The sequence below is a fragment of the Mandrillus leucophaeus genome, unplaced genomic scaffold (assembly GCF_000951045.1).
Source record: "Mandrillus leucophaeus isolate KB7577 unplaced genomic scaffold, Mleu.le_1.0 Scaffold2, whole genome shotgun sequence".
NCBI lineage: Eukaryota > Metazoa > Chordata > Mammalia > Primates > Cercopithecidae > Mandrillus > Mandrillus leucophaeus.
Window position 1 is genome coordinate 308,091 of NW_012102031.1, and position 16,282 is coordinate 324,372.

The 16,282-nt window shown below is 46.0% G+C and overlaps 1 protein-coding gene across 4 annotated transcripts in view; it reads left to right on the forward strand.

Annotated features, from left to right (window-relative positions):
- TCF20 (transcription factor 20 (AR1)) overlaps nucleotides 1-16,282 on the forward strand; it is a 134,609-nt gene that overhangs the window by 71,146 nt on the left and 47,181 nt on the right. For 3 of the 4 annotated variants that reach the window (XM_011978738.1, XM_011978740.1, XM_011978736.1), the window contains exon 1: nucleotides 1,273-7,055. In XM_011978738.1, the coding sequence (XP_011834128.1) occupies nucleotides 1,401-7,055 (5,655 nt within the window). In that variant the 5' untranslated portion in view covers nucleotides 1,273-1,400. Of the gene's footprint in view, nucleotides 1-1,272; nucleotides 7,056-16,282 lie in introns of those variants that run through there. The other variant, XM_011978737.1, reaches the window with a different exon arrangement.

Below are 16,282 nucleotides of genomic sequence, written 5' to 3' on the forward strand. Positions count from 1 at the left end.
CTTCTAATTCTTCTTTCATAGTAATGGCCAGCAGTAACTGTGAGTTTAAAAATTGGCAAATAAAAATACCACATGGTGGGTAAAGGTGCTGAAACTTCTTGAAAACCCCCCAAAATAATCTGGAAGAATAGTCACTGATACTCACTGGCTTAGGTCTAGCCCTTTGTACCTGGGAACTGAAGGAGAGTGCTGGAGAGAGAGGGGTGCCTTAGACGCAATCTTATGCCAAGAAGAGGATGACTTCAAAGTTTGTGTGGAACCCATATGGGCTGAGTGTCCTGGAGTCACCAGTCATCACAGGTAGTTGGCAATTACAGTAAACCTGCAAAAATGTGCACTTGGACAGAAGGAATTGGCTGCATTTATCTGGCCAGTTCTGTTTCTCAGTGTTGGGGAGTGGCGATCAGCAGCCAGTGTTAAAACCCACCGTTCAGTGATCACCCTAATACATGAAAGCAGAGAAATAAAAGTGTAGTGGCTTATGCCTGTAATCCCAAAACTTTGGGAGGCCGAGGCAGGAGGATCGTTTGAGGCCAGGTGTTTGATGCTGCAGTGAACTATGACTGTGCCCCTGCACACTCCAGCCTGAGCAACAAAGTGAGACCTTGTCTAAAAAATAAAAATAAAAAAAGAAATTTGTTTTTTTTTTACCCTGTACCCACTCCCCCCCCCCAAATAACTGGAAGACTCGTTGAAAAACTGCTGTTTTTCATTGACAGTAATAACACAGCCCCATATTTTAATCTGGTTGAGTGTGGGGGCTCATTTGTCTAATAATGAAGGCATTATTAGATATATGAGACATACATGTTTTTGCTATGTTGGGTTTTATGCACTCAGGGTGCTGTTTTTCATTGTACTACAGATTCTTGTCTCACTCTTTAGGCCATTTCTCTGCATATGTGCATTTTCAGAAGGGGATAGGGTAAAATATAAAAGATGAAATTCAAGGTCAGGCTCGGTGGCTCACGCCTCTAATCCCAGCACTTTGGGAGGCCAAGGTGGGCGAATCACGAGATCAGGAGTTCAAGACCAGCCTGGCCAGCATGGTGAAACCCTGTCTCTACTAAAAATACAAAACATTAGTCAGGCATCGTGGCCACGTGCCTGTAGTCCCAGCTACTCGGGAGGCTGAGGTAGGAGAATTGCTTGAACCCTGCAGGTAGAGGTTGCAGTGAGCCGAGATTGTGCCATTGCACTCCAGCCTTGGTGACGGAACGAGACTGTCTCAAAAAGAAAAAGTAATTCAAACCAGTCAGCTTCATCTGGATATCTGAATCATCTTATCCCCTCCATCATCTAGACTTGATTTGTACCGAGGAGATGCGTGTCTAATGTTTTTCTTTCTTTTCTTCTATTTCTAGGAGGGCTGTTGGCCTGCTGCTGTGCTGCTGAACAGTATGCAGTCCTTTCGGGAGCAAAGCAGTTACCACGGAAACCAGCAAAGCTACCCACAGGAGGTACACGGTTCATCCCGGATAGAAGAGTTCAGCCCTCGTCAGGCCCAGATGTTCCAGAATTTTGGAGGTGCAGGTGGCAGTAGTGGTGGCAGTGGCAGTGGCAGTGGTGGTGGACGACGAGGAGCAGCAGCTGCTGCGGCAGCAATGGCTAGTGAGACCTCTGGCCATCAAGGTTACCAGGGTTTCAGGAAAGAGGCTGGAGATTTTTACTACATGGCAGGCAACAAAGACCCTGTGACTACAGGAACCCCACAGCCTCCTCAGCGAAGGCCTTCTGGGCCTGTGCAGAGCTATGGACCCCCCCAGGGGAGCAGCTTTGGCAATCAGTATGGGAGTGAGGGTCATGTGGGCCAGTTTCAAGCACAGCACTCTGGCCTTGGCAGTGTGTCGCATTATCAGCAGGATTACACAGGGCCTTTCTCTCCAGGGAGTGCTCAGTACCAACAGCAGGCTTCCAGCCAGCAGCAGCAGCAGCAAGTCCAGCAGTTGAGACAACAGCTTTACCAGTCCCATCAGCCCCTGCCACAGGCCACTGGCCAACCAGCATCCAGCTCATCCCATCTACAGCCAATGCAGCGGCCCTCAACTCTGCCATCCTCTGCTGCTGGTTACCAGTTAAGAGTGGGTCAGTTTGGCCAACACTATCAGTCTTCTGCTTCCTCCTCCTCCTCCTCCTCCTTCCCTTCACCACAGCGTTTTAGCCAGTCTGGACAGAGCTATGATGGCAGTTACAGTGTGAATGCTGGATCTCAGTATGAAGGACACAGTGTGGGTTCAAATGCACAGGCTTATGGAACACAATCCAATTACAGCTATCAGCCTCAATCTATGAAGAATTTTGAACAGGCAAAGATTCCACAAGGGACCCAACAGGGGCAGCAGCAGCAGCAGCAGCCGCAGCAACAACAACACCCTCCTCAGCATGTGATGCAGTATACCAACACTGCCACCAAGCTGCCCCTGCAAAGCCAGGTGGGGCAGTACAACCAACCTGAGGTTCCTGTGAGGTCCCCCATGCAGTTTCACCAGAACTTCAGCCCCATTTCTAACCCTTCCCCAGCTGCCTCTGTGGTTCAGTCTCCAAGCTGTAGTTCTACCCCATCTCCTCTCATGCAGACTGGGGAGAATCTCCAGTGTGGGCAAGGCAGTGTGCCTATGGGTTCCAGAAACAGAATTTTACAGTTGATGCCTCAACTCAGTCCAACTCCATCAATGATGCCCAGTCCTAATTCTCATGCCGCAGGCTTCAAAGGGTTTGGACTAGAAGGGGTACCAGAAAAGCGACTGACAGATCCTGGGTTGAGTAGTTTGAGTGCTCTGAGTACTCAAGTGGCCAATCTTCCTAACACTGTCCAGCACATGTTACTTTCTGATGCCCTGACTCCTCAGAAGAAGACCTCCAAGAGGCCCTCATCTTCCAAGAAAGCAGATAGCTGCACAAACTCTGAAGGCTCCTCACAACCTGAGGAACAGCTGAAGTCCCCTATGGCAGAGTCTTTAGATGGAGGCTGCTCCAGCAGTTCAGAGGATCAAGGTGAGAGGGTGCGGCAGCTAAGTGGTCAGAGCACCAGCTCTGACACCACCTACAAGGGCGGAGCCTCTGAGAAAGCTGGCTCCTCACCGGCACAAGGTGCTCAGAATGAACCCGCCAGACTCAATGCTAGTCCTGCCGCAAGAGAAGAGACCACCTCACCAGGCGCTAAGGACATGCCATTGTCCGACGGGAACCCAAAGGTTAATGAGAAGACAGTTGGGGTGATTGTCTCCCGGGAAGCCATGACAAGTCGGGTAGAAAAGCCTGGTGGGCAAGATAAAGGCTCCCAAGAGGATGATCCTGCAGCGACTCAAAGGCCACCAAGCAATGGTGGGGCAAAGGAAACGAGTCATGCATCACTTCCCCAGCCAGAGCCTCCAGGAGGAGGAGGGAGCAAAGGAAACAAGAATGGCGATAACAATTCCAACCATAATGGAGAGGGAAATGGCCAGAGTGGCCACTCTGCAGTGGGCCCTGGTTTTACAAGCAGAACTGAACCTAGCAAATCTCCTGGAAGTCTGCGCTATAGTTACAAAGATAGTTTCGGGTCAGCTGTGCCACGAAATGTCAGTGGCTTTCCTCAGTATCCTACAGGGCAAGAAAAGGGGGATTTCACTGGCCATGGGGAACGAAAGGGTAGAAATGAAAAATTTCCAAGCCTCCTGCAGGAAGTGCTTCAGGGTTACCACCACCACCCTGACAGGAGATATTCTAGGAGTACTCAGGAGCACCAGGGGATGGCTGGTAGCCTAGAAGGAACCACAAGGCCCAATGTCTTGGTTAGTCAAACCAATGAATTAGCTAGTAGGGGCCTTCTGAACAAAAGCATTGGGTCTCTATTAGAAAATCCCCACTGGGGCCCCTGGGAAAGAAAATCAAGCAGCACAGCTCCTGAAATGAAACAGATCAATTTGACTGACTATCCAATTCCCAGAAAGTTTGAAATAGAGCCTCAGTCATCAGCCCATGAGCCTGGGGGTTCCCTCTCTGAAAGAAGATCAGTGATCTGTGATATTTCTCCACTAAGACAGATTGTCAGGGACCCCGGGGCTCACTCACTGGGACACATGAGTGCCGACACCAGAATTGGGAGGAATGACCGTCTCAATCCAACTCTAAGTCAGTCGGTCATTCTTCCTGGTGGTTTAGTGTCCATGGAAACCAAGCTGAAATCCCAGAGCGGGCAGATAAAAGAGGAAGACTTTGAACAGTCTAAATCCCAAGCTAGTTTCAATAACAAGAAATCTGGAGACCACTGCCATCCTTCTAGCATCAAGCATGAGTCTTACCGCAGCAATGCCAGCCCTGGAGCAGCAACCCATGATTCCCTTTCAGACTACGGCCCTCAAGACAGCAGACCCACGCCAATGCGGCGGGTCCCTGGCAGAGTTGGTGGTCGGGAGGGCATGAGGGGTCGGTCCCCTTCTCAATATCATGACTTTGCAGAAAAACTGAAAATGTCTCCTGGGCGGAGCAGAGGCCCAGGGGGAGACCCTCATCACATGAATCCACACATGACCTTTTCAGAGAGGGCCAACCGGAGTTCTTTACATGCTCCCTTTTCTCCCAACTCAGAAACCCTGGCCTCTGCTTATCACACAAATACTCGGGCTCATGCTTATGGGGACCCTAATGCAGGTTTGAATTCTCAGCTGCATTATAAGAGACAGATGTACCAACAGCAACCAGAGGAGTATAAAGACTGGAGCAGCAGTTCTGCTCAGGGAGTGATTGCTGCAGCACAGCACAGGCAGGAGGGGCCACGGAAGAGTCCAAGGCAGCAGCAGTTTCTTGACAGAGTACGGAGCCCTTTGAAAAATGACAAAGATGGTATGATGTATGGCCCACCGGTAGGGACTTACCATGACCCAAGCGCTCAGGAGGCTGGGCGCTGCCTAATGTCTAGTGATGGTCTGCCGAACAAGGGCATGGAATTAAAGCATGGCTCTCAGAAGTTACAAGAATCCTGTTGGGATCTTTCTCGGCAAACTTCTCCAGCCAAAAGCAGCGGTCCTCCAGGAATGGCCAGTCAAAAAAGGTATGGACCACCCCATGAGACTGATGGACATGGACTAGCTGAGGCTACACAGTCATCCAAACCTAGTAATGTTATGCTAAGACTTCCAGGCCAGGAGGATCATTCTTCTCAAAACCCCTTAATCATGAGGAGGCGTGTTCGTTCTTTTATCTCTCCCATTCCCAGTAAGAGACAGTCACAAGATGTAAAGAACAGTAGCACTGAAGATAAAGGTCGCCTCCTTCACCCATCAAAAGAAGGCGCTGATAAAGCATTCAATTCCTATGCCCATCTTTCTCACAGTCAGGATATCAAGTCTATCCCTAAGAGAGATTCCTCCAAGGACCTTCCAAGTCCAGATAATAGAAACTGCCCTGCTGTTACCCTCACAAGCCCTGCTAAGACCAAAATACTGCCCCCACGGAAAGGACGGGGGTTGAAATTGGAAGCTATAGTTCAGAAGATTACATCCCCAAATATTAGGAGGAGTGCATCCTCGAACAGTGCGGAGGCTGGGGGAGACACGGTTACGCTTGATGATATACTGTCTTTGAAGAGTGGTCCTTCTGAAGGTGGGAGCGTTGCTGTTCAGGATGCTGACATAGAGAAGAGAAAAGGTGAGGTGGCTTCTGACCTAGTCAGTCCAGCAAACCAGGAGTTGCACATTGAGAAACCTCTTCCAAGGTCTTCAGAAGAGTGGCGTGGCAGCGGGGATGACAAAGTGAAGACAGAGACACATGCAGAAACGGTTACTGCCGGAAAGGAACCCCCTGGTGCCATGACATCCACAACCTCACAGAAGCCTGGTAGTAACCAAGGGAGACCAGATGGTTCCCTGGGTGGAACAGCACCTTTAATGTTTCCAGACTCAAAGAATGTACCTCCAGCGGGCATATTGGCCCCTGAGGCAAACCCCAAGGCTGACGAGAAAGAGAACGATACAGTGACGATTTCACCCAAGCAAGAAGGTTTCCCTCCAAAGGGATATTTCCCATCAGGAAAAAAGAAGGGGAGACCCATTGGTAGTGTGAATAAGCAAAAGAAACAGCAGCAGCCACCGCCTCCACCTCCTCAGCCCCCACAGATACCAGAAGGTTCTGCAGATGGAGAGCCAAAGCCAAAAAAACAGAGGCAAAGGAGGGAGAGAAGGAAGCCTGGGGCCCAGCCAAGGAAGCGAAAAACCAAACAAGCAGTTCCCATTGTGGAACCCCAAGAACCTGAGATCAAACTAAAGTATGCCACCCAGCCACTGGATAAAACTGACGCCAAGAACAAGTCTTTTTACCCTTACATCCATGTAGTCAATAAGTGTGAACTTGGAGCCGTTTGTACAATCATCAATGCTGAAGAAGAAGAACAGACCAAATTGGTGAGGGGCAGGAAGGGTCAGAGGTCACTGACCCCTCCACCTAGCAGCACTGAAAGCAAGGCGCTCCCGGCCTCGTCCTTTATGCTTCAGGGACCTGTTGTGACAGAGTCTTCGGTTATGGGGCACCTGGTTTGCTGTCTGTGTGGCAAGTGGGCCAGTTACCGGAACATGGGTGACCTCTTTGGACCTTTTTATCCCCAAGATTATGCAGCCACTCTCCCGAAGAATCCGCCTCCTAAGAGGGCCACAGAAATGCAGAGCAAAGTTAAGGTACGGCACAAAAGTGCTTCTAATGGTTCCAAGACGGACACTGAGGAGGAGGAAGAGCAGCAGCAGCAGCAGAAGGAGCAGAGGAGCCTGGCCGCACACCCCAGGTTTAAGCGGCGCCACCGCTCGGAAGACTGTGGTGGAGGTCCTCGGTCCCTGTCCAGGGGGCTCCCTTGTAAAAAAGCAGCCACCGAGGGCAGCAGTGAAAAGACTGTTTTGGACTCGAAGCCTTCCGTGCCCACCACTTCAGAAGGTGGCCCTGAGCTGGAGTTACAAATCCCTGAACTACCTCTTGACAGCAATGAATTTTGGGTCCATGAGGGTTGTATTCTCTGGGCCAATGGAATCTACCTGGTTTGTGGCAGGCTCTATGGCCTGCAGGAAGCGCTGGAAATAGCCAGAGAGATGGTGAGTATAAGAAATCTTTTGCCAGCTTGGGATTTTTATTTCATTTGGTTCCTCTTTTCCCATGTTTTTGTTCTTACATGTCACGTGATTATTCTTCCTCGTTAAAGCGCCTATCCCCACATGATGGACAGAAAACGAAATAGGTAATTTGGAAGATTTGTGTAGACTTCTAAAATCATTTTTCATTTTTTGAAATGTATAACTTATGAAGCATACTATGATTATATTTCCTTCTAAAACATTTAATTTCTCTAGGATTACTAACTCATGTATTCATTTGCTTTTTATTTTGTTGGACCACATCTTTTCTAACCCACACTTTCCAATTGGGATATTTATCCTTTGGGTTGGCTTCATAACTATTATCCTGGGGCAGATCATCATCTTCATTTCTTTCTCTCCTCTATTGAATGTTCTGTTTCCTGAATCCCATGTCTTCGTGATTCTTAAAGTGGGCCTTTGTTTAAGGGTGTGCATCATCCTTTAGCAGTTTTGTGACAAGGGGTGCGTGGAAATGCAAAAATGTTGAGATCCTGTATATTTGGGCGTGACTTTATCCTAGCCTCATGCTTAATTGAGAATTGGCTAGGTGTGGAATTCTAGATTGGAAGTGATTTTTCTCTTACTGTCTTGCAGTCATTGTTCCTGGTTTGTCCTCTAGCTTCCAGTGCTGCAGATGAGAAGACTGCCATTCTAATTTTTCATCCCTCGTACGTGTTCTGTTTTTCTCCTGGAAAGTTTGAGGATCTTCTCCTTTTCCCTAGGGTCTTGAGATGTCAAAATGATAGGTCTTGACTAGGTCTCCTCATTGATTATGTTGGTTACTCTATGAGATCTTATGTACGCTGATGTCTTTCAGTTCAGGAAATTTGTCATGTGGTAGTTCTTTGAAAATTTCCTTCCATTTTCTCTGCTCTCTCTTTTTATAATTCCTGTTAATATAAGGCATTTCACCTCCTGGATTGATCCTCTGTTTTTATCTTTTCTCCTCTGTTTTATCTCATTATCTTTTTGTTGTGATTTCTCCGTGCTTTCTTCAACTTTATCATCTAATATTTTTGTTTTGTTTTGTTTTTTTGTCACTCAGGCTGGAATGCAGTGGTGCGTTCACAGCTCACTGCATTCTCGAACTCAGGCTCCCTGGTACCTGGGACTAAAGGCGTGTGCCACCATGCCCAGCTAATATTTATATTTTTTGCAGAGACAGGGTCTCACTGTGTTGCCCAGAGTGGTCTCAAACTGCTGTACTCAAGCAATCCTTCCACTTTGGCCTTCCAAGGTGCCAGGATTATAGGCATGTGCCACAAGCCACAGCGTCCAGCCTTCTAGTCTTTTATTTACTTATTTTTTTCCTGATATTTTGAAGAGCTTTTTTTTTTTCTCTGAATGTACTGACTTTTAAAGAACAGAGCCTAGTTGATGGCTGTAATCATTTCTCTTACTTTTTGAATACATTATAATGTGTTTTTTGTTTTTGTTTTTGTTTCAGACAGTTTCACACTCTTACCCAGGCTGGAGTGCAGTGATGTGATCATGGCTCACTGCGGCCTCCAACCACTGGGCTCAAGGGATCCTTCCAAGTAGCTGGACCACAGGTGCATGCCAGTACACCTGGCAAAGTTTTTTACTTTTTGTAGAGACAGCATTTTACTTTGTTGCCCAGGCAGGCTGGTCTCACCTCCTGAGCTTAAGCAATCCTCCCACCTCAGCCTTCCAAAGTGCTGGAATTATAGGCGTGAGCCACCACTCTTGGCCTGTATTGTAATTCTTAAAAATCTTTGTCTGTTTCCTATTTTCTCCTTTCTTGTTAGAGGTTCTTCAGATGTCTTGATATATATTTTGTTTGTTTGTTTGTTTTTCTTTTTTTTTCTTTTTTGAGACGGAGTTTCGCTCTTGTTGCCCAGGCTGGAATGCAATGGCTCACAGCTCACTGCAACCTCCGCCTCCCAGGTGCAAGCTATTCTCCTGCCTCAGCCTCCCGAGTAGCTGGGATTACAGGCATGCGCCACCATGTGCAGCTAATTTTGTATTTTTAGTAGAGACGGGCTTTCTCCGTGTTGGTCAGGCTGGTCTCGAACTCCTGACCTTAGGTGATCTGCCCACCTCGGCCTCCCAAAGTGCTGGGATTACAGGCTTAAGCCACCACGTCCGGCCTTGATTTATATTTTTAAGAGAGAAAGAGACATTTTAAAAAATGGCTTGAAGCTCTGTGTTACAGTATGGGCCAGGCTTGCTAGCCTGTAGTCCTCTCCATAGAATAATAAGGCAGGCAGCCAGCATATAGGTCTTTTCTCTGAGTTGAGTTTTCCCAGAGGAAAAAAAAAAATTTTTTTTTGTTTTGTTCCAGAGAAAAATCTTGAGATTTCCTGTCTAGAGGTGCAATCCTGGCTGCCAGCATCCTAAAAGCCAAGTGGAGAAGGGGATGTAGGGTTGTGTGGGTGGGAATATGGGCTTACCATTCAGTGTGTGGACTTTGACAGTCTCCCACCTGTTTTTAGTAGATGGGGACAGTTACCTGGTTGAATTAAGGATCTAACTCCTCTTAGAAACTTTGGGCTAATGCTCTATTTTTCAGCCCCATGTTGCACCCCCACTTACTGAGGCCTCCCCAAGCTCTGTGCCGTAAAGTGGCGGGCTTTCTAATGGCTCCTCCACTGCACTCATCATTACTGTCTGCTTCCTTTCAGTGCACAGAATTACTGTTACTCACTTCATCTCTCCTATTTCCAGTTTCCCATTGCTCATGCTGTCATGAGTTTATCTTGCAAGTTTATCCACTTTTTTGTGGGAAGGGATCAAATGGATGTACAACTGTATGTTTCGTAGTCTACCATATTATTTTTAACCTTCTGGCAAAAAGGAGGTTCCCCTAGACTATAGTAAAAATTATATTGAATGTGAAATATATATTTGAAATTAGAACATTTTAATTCAGTCACGCAAGGAGCTTGCCCTTTCTTCTTATGTCCCCTAATCCCCCAATTATGGTCTTTTATTTTTCCCTCCGTCCCTCTCTCCATTATTAACGTCACTGTTAATAATTAACGTCACTGTGAAACTCCAAGTTTGAGGTAGAAGATTTACTTCCCCTAAGAAGTTTATACGCAATGACATTTTAAAATGCAAAGATCCTAGGAGGGTGTAATATTTAAGACCCTAAAGTACAAAATTCTTTAGTCAAAGTTGAGCCCTCAAAATAATCCGTTAATCATCCTCTTGCCAAAGTTGAGTTCTTGCTTCCCAGCTTTCCTTGGAAAGTCACAGTATTTGGTGGGTTTTTTTGTTGTTGTTTGTGTTTTGAGACAGAATCTCACTTTGTTGCGGAGTTTCACCGTGTTGGCCAGGCTGGTCTGAAACTCCTGACCTCAGATCATCCACCCGCCTTTACCTCCTAAAGTGTTGGGATTACAGGTGTGGGTCACTGCGCCCAGCCTTTTTATTGCTTTTTGATGTGCATATGTGTATGTGACCATCTGACAGTGTTTTCGTTATTTCAACATTTACTATTATTAACATAGCACAGTTTTTATGTGTAAACTTTTAGGCATTCTATAGCAATAATTGATAATCAACAATCAGGCTAAATATTCCCCAGCAAATCTCTAGATCCTGTGTCTCATTCCAGGTCTTAGGCCGGGTGTGATGACTCACGCCTGTAATCCCAGCACTTAGAGAGGCCGAGGTGGGTGGATCACCTGAGGTCAGGAGTTCAAGATCAGCCTAGCCAACATGGTCAAACCCCGTCTCTACTAAAAATATACAAAAATTAGCTGGGCATGGTGGTGGGCACCTGTAATCCCAGCTACTCGGGAGGCTGAGGCAGGAGAATAGCTTGAGCCTAGGAGGCAGAGGTTGCAGTGAGCCAAGATTGTGCCACTGCACTCTAGCCTGGGCGACTGAGCGGGATTCTGTCTCAGAAAAAAAAAAAAAAAAAGGCTTATTGTCTCTTGGAGCTGATGTACCACTATCACTATAAGATCCGTTTCTAGCTTTTATTTACCTAGCTTTTATTCTACTTCTCTCAATGCACTCAAGGACAAATTAAAATTACACTAACTTGCCTTTTATTTAATTTGACAGATGATGTTTCAATTGTCCAGGATACTTTTGAGTCTAGTTTTATCTTTAGGTTTTAGCAGATAGATGTATTCAGTTTTGGTCTTGCTTAATGAGCATGCTCTTAATCCTATCATGTAAGATAAAGCCACGTATATTTCATTAGAGATCCATTTTGGCCTGTGTATTAGGTGTTTTGACAAGCACAATGTTACATTAAAATATTGGGAAGTCCTCAAGAGACATTGCTCCTCTCCCTGTGTCACATTACTCTGAAAATTGCCAAAAACTAGAACATTTCTATATTTTAAAATGGCCTTTACTTTCCTTCCTTTTTCCCTTCCCACAAGTGTGGGACTTGGGAATCTATTTCTGCACAGTTCCCTTTGCTTCTGTCCAGCATTGACCCCTGTTTGTTTGCCTTGGTATAATTGTGGATGAGAATCAGAATGACCTCTGACATGAATGATATTACAGAGGTAATTGCCTCTGAACGGGTATGGGTATAACTTGGTATGTACAAATCACCTTTGAGACATTAAGGAATGCGAAGGCATGTAGGGATGTGACAGAAGGTGGATCTGGTGGCCATGGATCCCTTGAGGCTGCATAGCCCTACTAGTGAGAGAGGCTTTGGTTATTCCCCTCTCATAGAAGGTGCCCCTCCCCAATTTTTCCAACCTCCCTTGGGAAATTTTTGATCTTTTTTTTTACCTGACAGTGTATGTTAACTCGTTTTAGGTTAATTTTTATTTTCTATTTTTATTTTTATTTTGAGATGAGTCTTGCTCTGCCAGGCTGGAGTGCAGTGGTGCGATCTCAGCTCACTGTAGCCACCTCCTCGTGAGTTCAAGTGACTCTCCTGCCTCAGTCTCCCAAGTAACTGGGACTGCAGGCATGCACCACCATAGCTGGCTAATTTTTGTATTTTTAGTAGAGATGGGGTTTCACCATGTTGGGCAGGCTGATCTCGAACTCCTGATCTCAAGTGATCCGCCTGCCTCAGCCTCCCAAAGTGTTGGGATTACAGGCGTGAGCCACCGTGCCTGGCCAATTTTCTTTAAATTTCTGAATCAATATATTTTTATTTTTATTTTTATTTTTATTTTTGAGATGGAGTCTTGCTCTGTCGCCCAGGCTGGAGTGCAGTGGCCGGATCTCAGCTCACTGCAAGCTCCGCCTCCTGGGTTTACGCCATTCTCCTGCCTCAGCCTCCCGAGTAGCTGGGACTACAGGCGCCCGCCACCTCGCCTGGCTAGTTTTTTGTTTTTTTTTGTTTTTTTTTTTTTAAGTAGAGACGGGGTTTTACCGTGTTAGCCAGGATGGTCTCGATCTCCTGACCTCGTGATCCGCCCGTCTCAGCCTCCCAAAGTGCTGGAATTACAGGCTTGAGCCACTGCACCCGGCCATCTGAATCAATATATTAAAGATTATATTTAGGGTTTTTTGTTTTTCTTAAATTTATTTTTTGAGACAGGGTCTCACTCTGTCATCCAGGCTGGAGTGCAGTGGCGTGATCTTGGCTCACTGTAACCTCTGCGTCCCGTATTCAAGTGATTCTCCTGCCTCAGCCTCCCCAGTAGCTGAGATTACAGGTGTGTGCCACCACACCCAGCTAATTTTTGTATTTTTAGTAGAGACGGGATTTGACGATGTTGACCACTCTGGCCTCGAACTCCTGACCTTAAGGAATCCACCCTCCTCGGCCTCCCAAAGTACTGGGATTACAGGTGTGAGTCACCGCACCTGGCCGATTTAGGGGTTTATTTTTAATACAAGTTTAAATAATGGATAATTATTTATTTCCCACATTTAACAGACTCACATCTTTCTTAAATTTACTTTAAGTGGTGATGAAAAACATGATTTGAAAAATATAAAATAGATTGCATTATGAAAATGAAACCACATATTAAAACATCAAAACAGCCAAGTCAGAAAGGTAGTCTCTTTAGTTTAACTATAAAATAGAGCCATCAGTCTATATGCTCTCTAAATTCTCAACTATATGTTCCTTGAAGGTGGTCATTTCCAGGGCCTGGCAAGGCCCCCATCCTGGTGAAGGCTCCCTTCAACTCCTATTCTCTGCTCCTAACTCCAGTATCTCACCCCCACCCCCACCCCTACCTGATTGTTCCTCCTCTGCACCTGCTACACTGCCCTTTCTCACATTCCCATGCTCCCTTTCTCCATTCTCCTCTCCCTCCCAGCCCCCTCTCTCTGGCAAGCACTTGCTGTTTGTTACTTCAGCTGGGACCCATCTTCATTTCTCACTCTCTAGGCGGTGGCGCCCTGTTCCCCTTGCTATTTCCTTAGCTTTCAGTATATAGCAGAGAGTTGTATCTAATTTACCTGTTTTTCTTAACACTATGTGGTATATCTTTTTATATCACTACATGATGACATTGACACTAAATTTCCAGAGAAAGGGTTTTCTTTCAGGATTTTGTCCAAATTCTAAAGGATCAAGTGAAATTTTCAGTTTTGAATTTTATTGCATATATTACCTTACAGAATAAATCATGACAAATTGAAGGACTCAAATTTTACTATGATTTATTTATTGAGTTTTTCTTTTTAGAGGTGTGGGGGATGATGTGGGGAGCATTACACATGATTTTAAAGTAAAATTTATAAGGAGTGCACGATTCTTTGGAAATGCCAAGGCTGGGCAAGGTGGCTTATGCTTGTAATCCAAGCACTTTGGATTACTTGAGCCCAGGAGTTTGAGACCAGCCTGGGCAACATGGAGAAACCTTGTTTCTACCAAAAATACGAAAATTAGCCAATCTTTTAACCCAGTCTCAAAATAAATAGAGAAAAATATTCAAAAAAATCCCAAAGGACCATAAACAAGAATATTGATAAACAAGCCACAACACACAAGTTGTTATATATTAATTACTCATCCCTGGGATGTTAAACTAGTTATTGCTAATCTGTTAAAAGAGCAAACAGTAAATAGCATGTAAAAGCAGGCATCCCTTTCTTTTTTTTTTTTTTTTTGAGACGGAGTCTCTCTCTGTAGTCCGGGCTGGAGTGCAGTGGCCGGATCTCAGCTCACTGCAAGCTCCGCCTCCCGGGTTTACGCCATTCTCCTGCCTCAGCCTCCCGAGTAGCTGGGACTATAGGCGCCCGCCACCTCGCCCGGCTAGTTTTTTGTATTTTTTAGTAGAGACGGGGTTTCACGGCGTTCGCCAGGATGGTCTTGATCTCCTGACCTCGTGATCCGCCCGTCTCGGCCTCCCAAAGTGCTGGGATTACAGGCTTGAGCCACCACGCCCGGCCGAAAGCAGACATCCCTTTCAATTCAACAACTTTCTGAGTCTCTGCTGGAAAACCAGTTGAAATCTGAAGTTAAGCTGCTGTCAGGGAACTTGCAGGGTGACTCAGCTTCAGCCTTGGCCCCTTAGCTGGTGTGTGGTTAGAGAAGCTCTATGTCAAGGCTTCTGAACTTCATGCAGGAAAGTTTGTGTGATTCTGCAGAAAGCAACTCCTTGCCACACGCAGATCCTGCACTGGGGCTTTGATTTTTCCAAAAGATACGGCTTCCTTCATCCAATACTGTTTCAGAAAAATGGAGGTTCCTCCTCCGCACCCCAAGCCAAGGCCAATTTTGTGAGACCCTCAAGGCTTGCTACTGCAGATCAGTTTTGTCCAATTTATTGGAAAAACGTATGAGAAGAGAAAATCAAGTCAGCTAAACACTTGTTCCAGAAGGTCCTGGCTTTTGCCATTCTGCTCAACAGCTGTGTAGTGGGGGGGCCTGGGTGAGAGCCCCACAGTCACACTGCTTCATATGAGTTCCAGGACTTGCTGTTTCCTCACTGGGTCAGTAGCTCAAGTCACTTAACCTCTGTGCTTCACTGTCCTCATCATACAAAGTATGAAATCTGACAGTACCTACAGTAAACGGGAATGTTAGGAGGATTAAATGTGTTACTCTTTGGAAAGTGCTTAGGGCAGTGTTTGGCACATTTCAACAGTTAGGTGGTTTCAGAGGAAATGCAAACTGCAGACTGGTGTCCACCCTCAGATGGTGTCCTCCCTCATTGTTGTCTTAGTAAAGATGTGTTCCTGTTAGCAAGCGCACTCAGTACTCTGGAGCTCATGTTGTAGTTCCATCGTAGTGCAGCTAGCTAATCTTTCCAGGGGTGTTCAGAACTTAATCTCTTTGAAAGTTGTCCTGTGTGGAAATATAAACATTTTCTCCTTTTTACTCTTGTTGGAAACTCAAGTTTGCTGCGGGGGGAAGGGTGGTGGCAGGGGGTGAGGTATTTCAGGTGCAGTATTAATATTATGTCTTATGAAATAGCATCAGCCAACACGAACACACTCAGGAATTCTCTCGAGAGAGAAGGCAAAAGGGAGGGAATAAAATCTACCTTGCATGTTAAGTAAAAGCATTAATATTTTAGTGAAATGGCAAAGTTTTGATAGTGATTATCTAAAGCCAAACGAGTCTACCTGGTAGTAAAATTGGGTTTTTGTTTTTGTTTTGTTTTGTTTTTTCAGACTGAGTCTTGCTCTGTCACCCAGGCTGGAGTGCAATGGCGTGATCTTGGCTCACTGCAACCTGCGCCTCCCAAGTTCAAGCAATTCTCCTGCCTCAGCCTCCTGAGTAGCTGAAATTACAGGCGCCTGCCACCATGCCCAGCTAATTTTTGTATTTTTAGTAGAGACAGGGTTTCACCATGTTGGCCAGGCTGATCTCGAACTCCTGACCTCAACTGATCTGTCTGCCTTAGCCTCCTAAAGTGGTGGGATTACAGGCATGAGCCACCGCGCCTGGTCTAAAGTTGTTTTTTTAAGTAAACTTTTTAACAGGTCAGCACTAAAAGTAAGGCCCCAGATAATTAAGAATTCCGAGTTTGTGTGGTGTACTCACAGAATGGTTCAGGACAAATACTTCCCTATAGCACTCCACCTCCTCCCCCAAAACAGTGAATATAGGGAGAATATGTGAACTCCAAAGGGCTTGTATTGGTCCGTTATTGCATTGCTATAAAGAAACGCCTGAGGCCGGGCGCAGTGGCTCAAGCCTGTAATCCCAGCACTTTGGGAGGCCGAGGTGGGTGGATCACAAGGTCAGGAGATCGAGACCATCCTGGCTAACACCGTGAAATGCCGTCTCTACTAAAAAAATACAGAAAACTAGCCGGGCGCGGTGG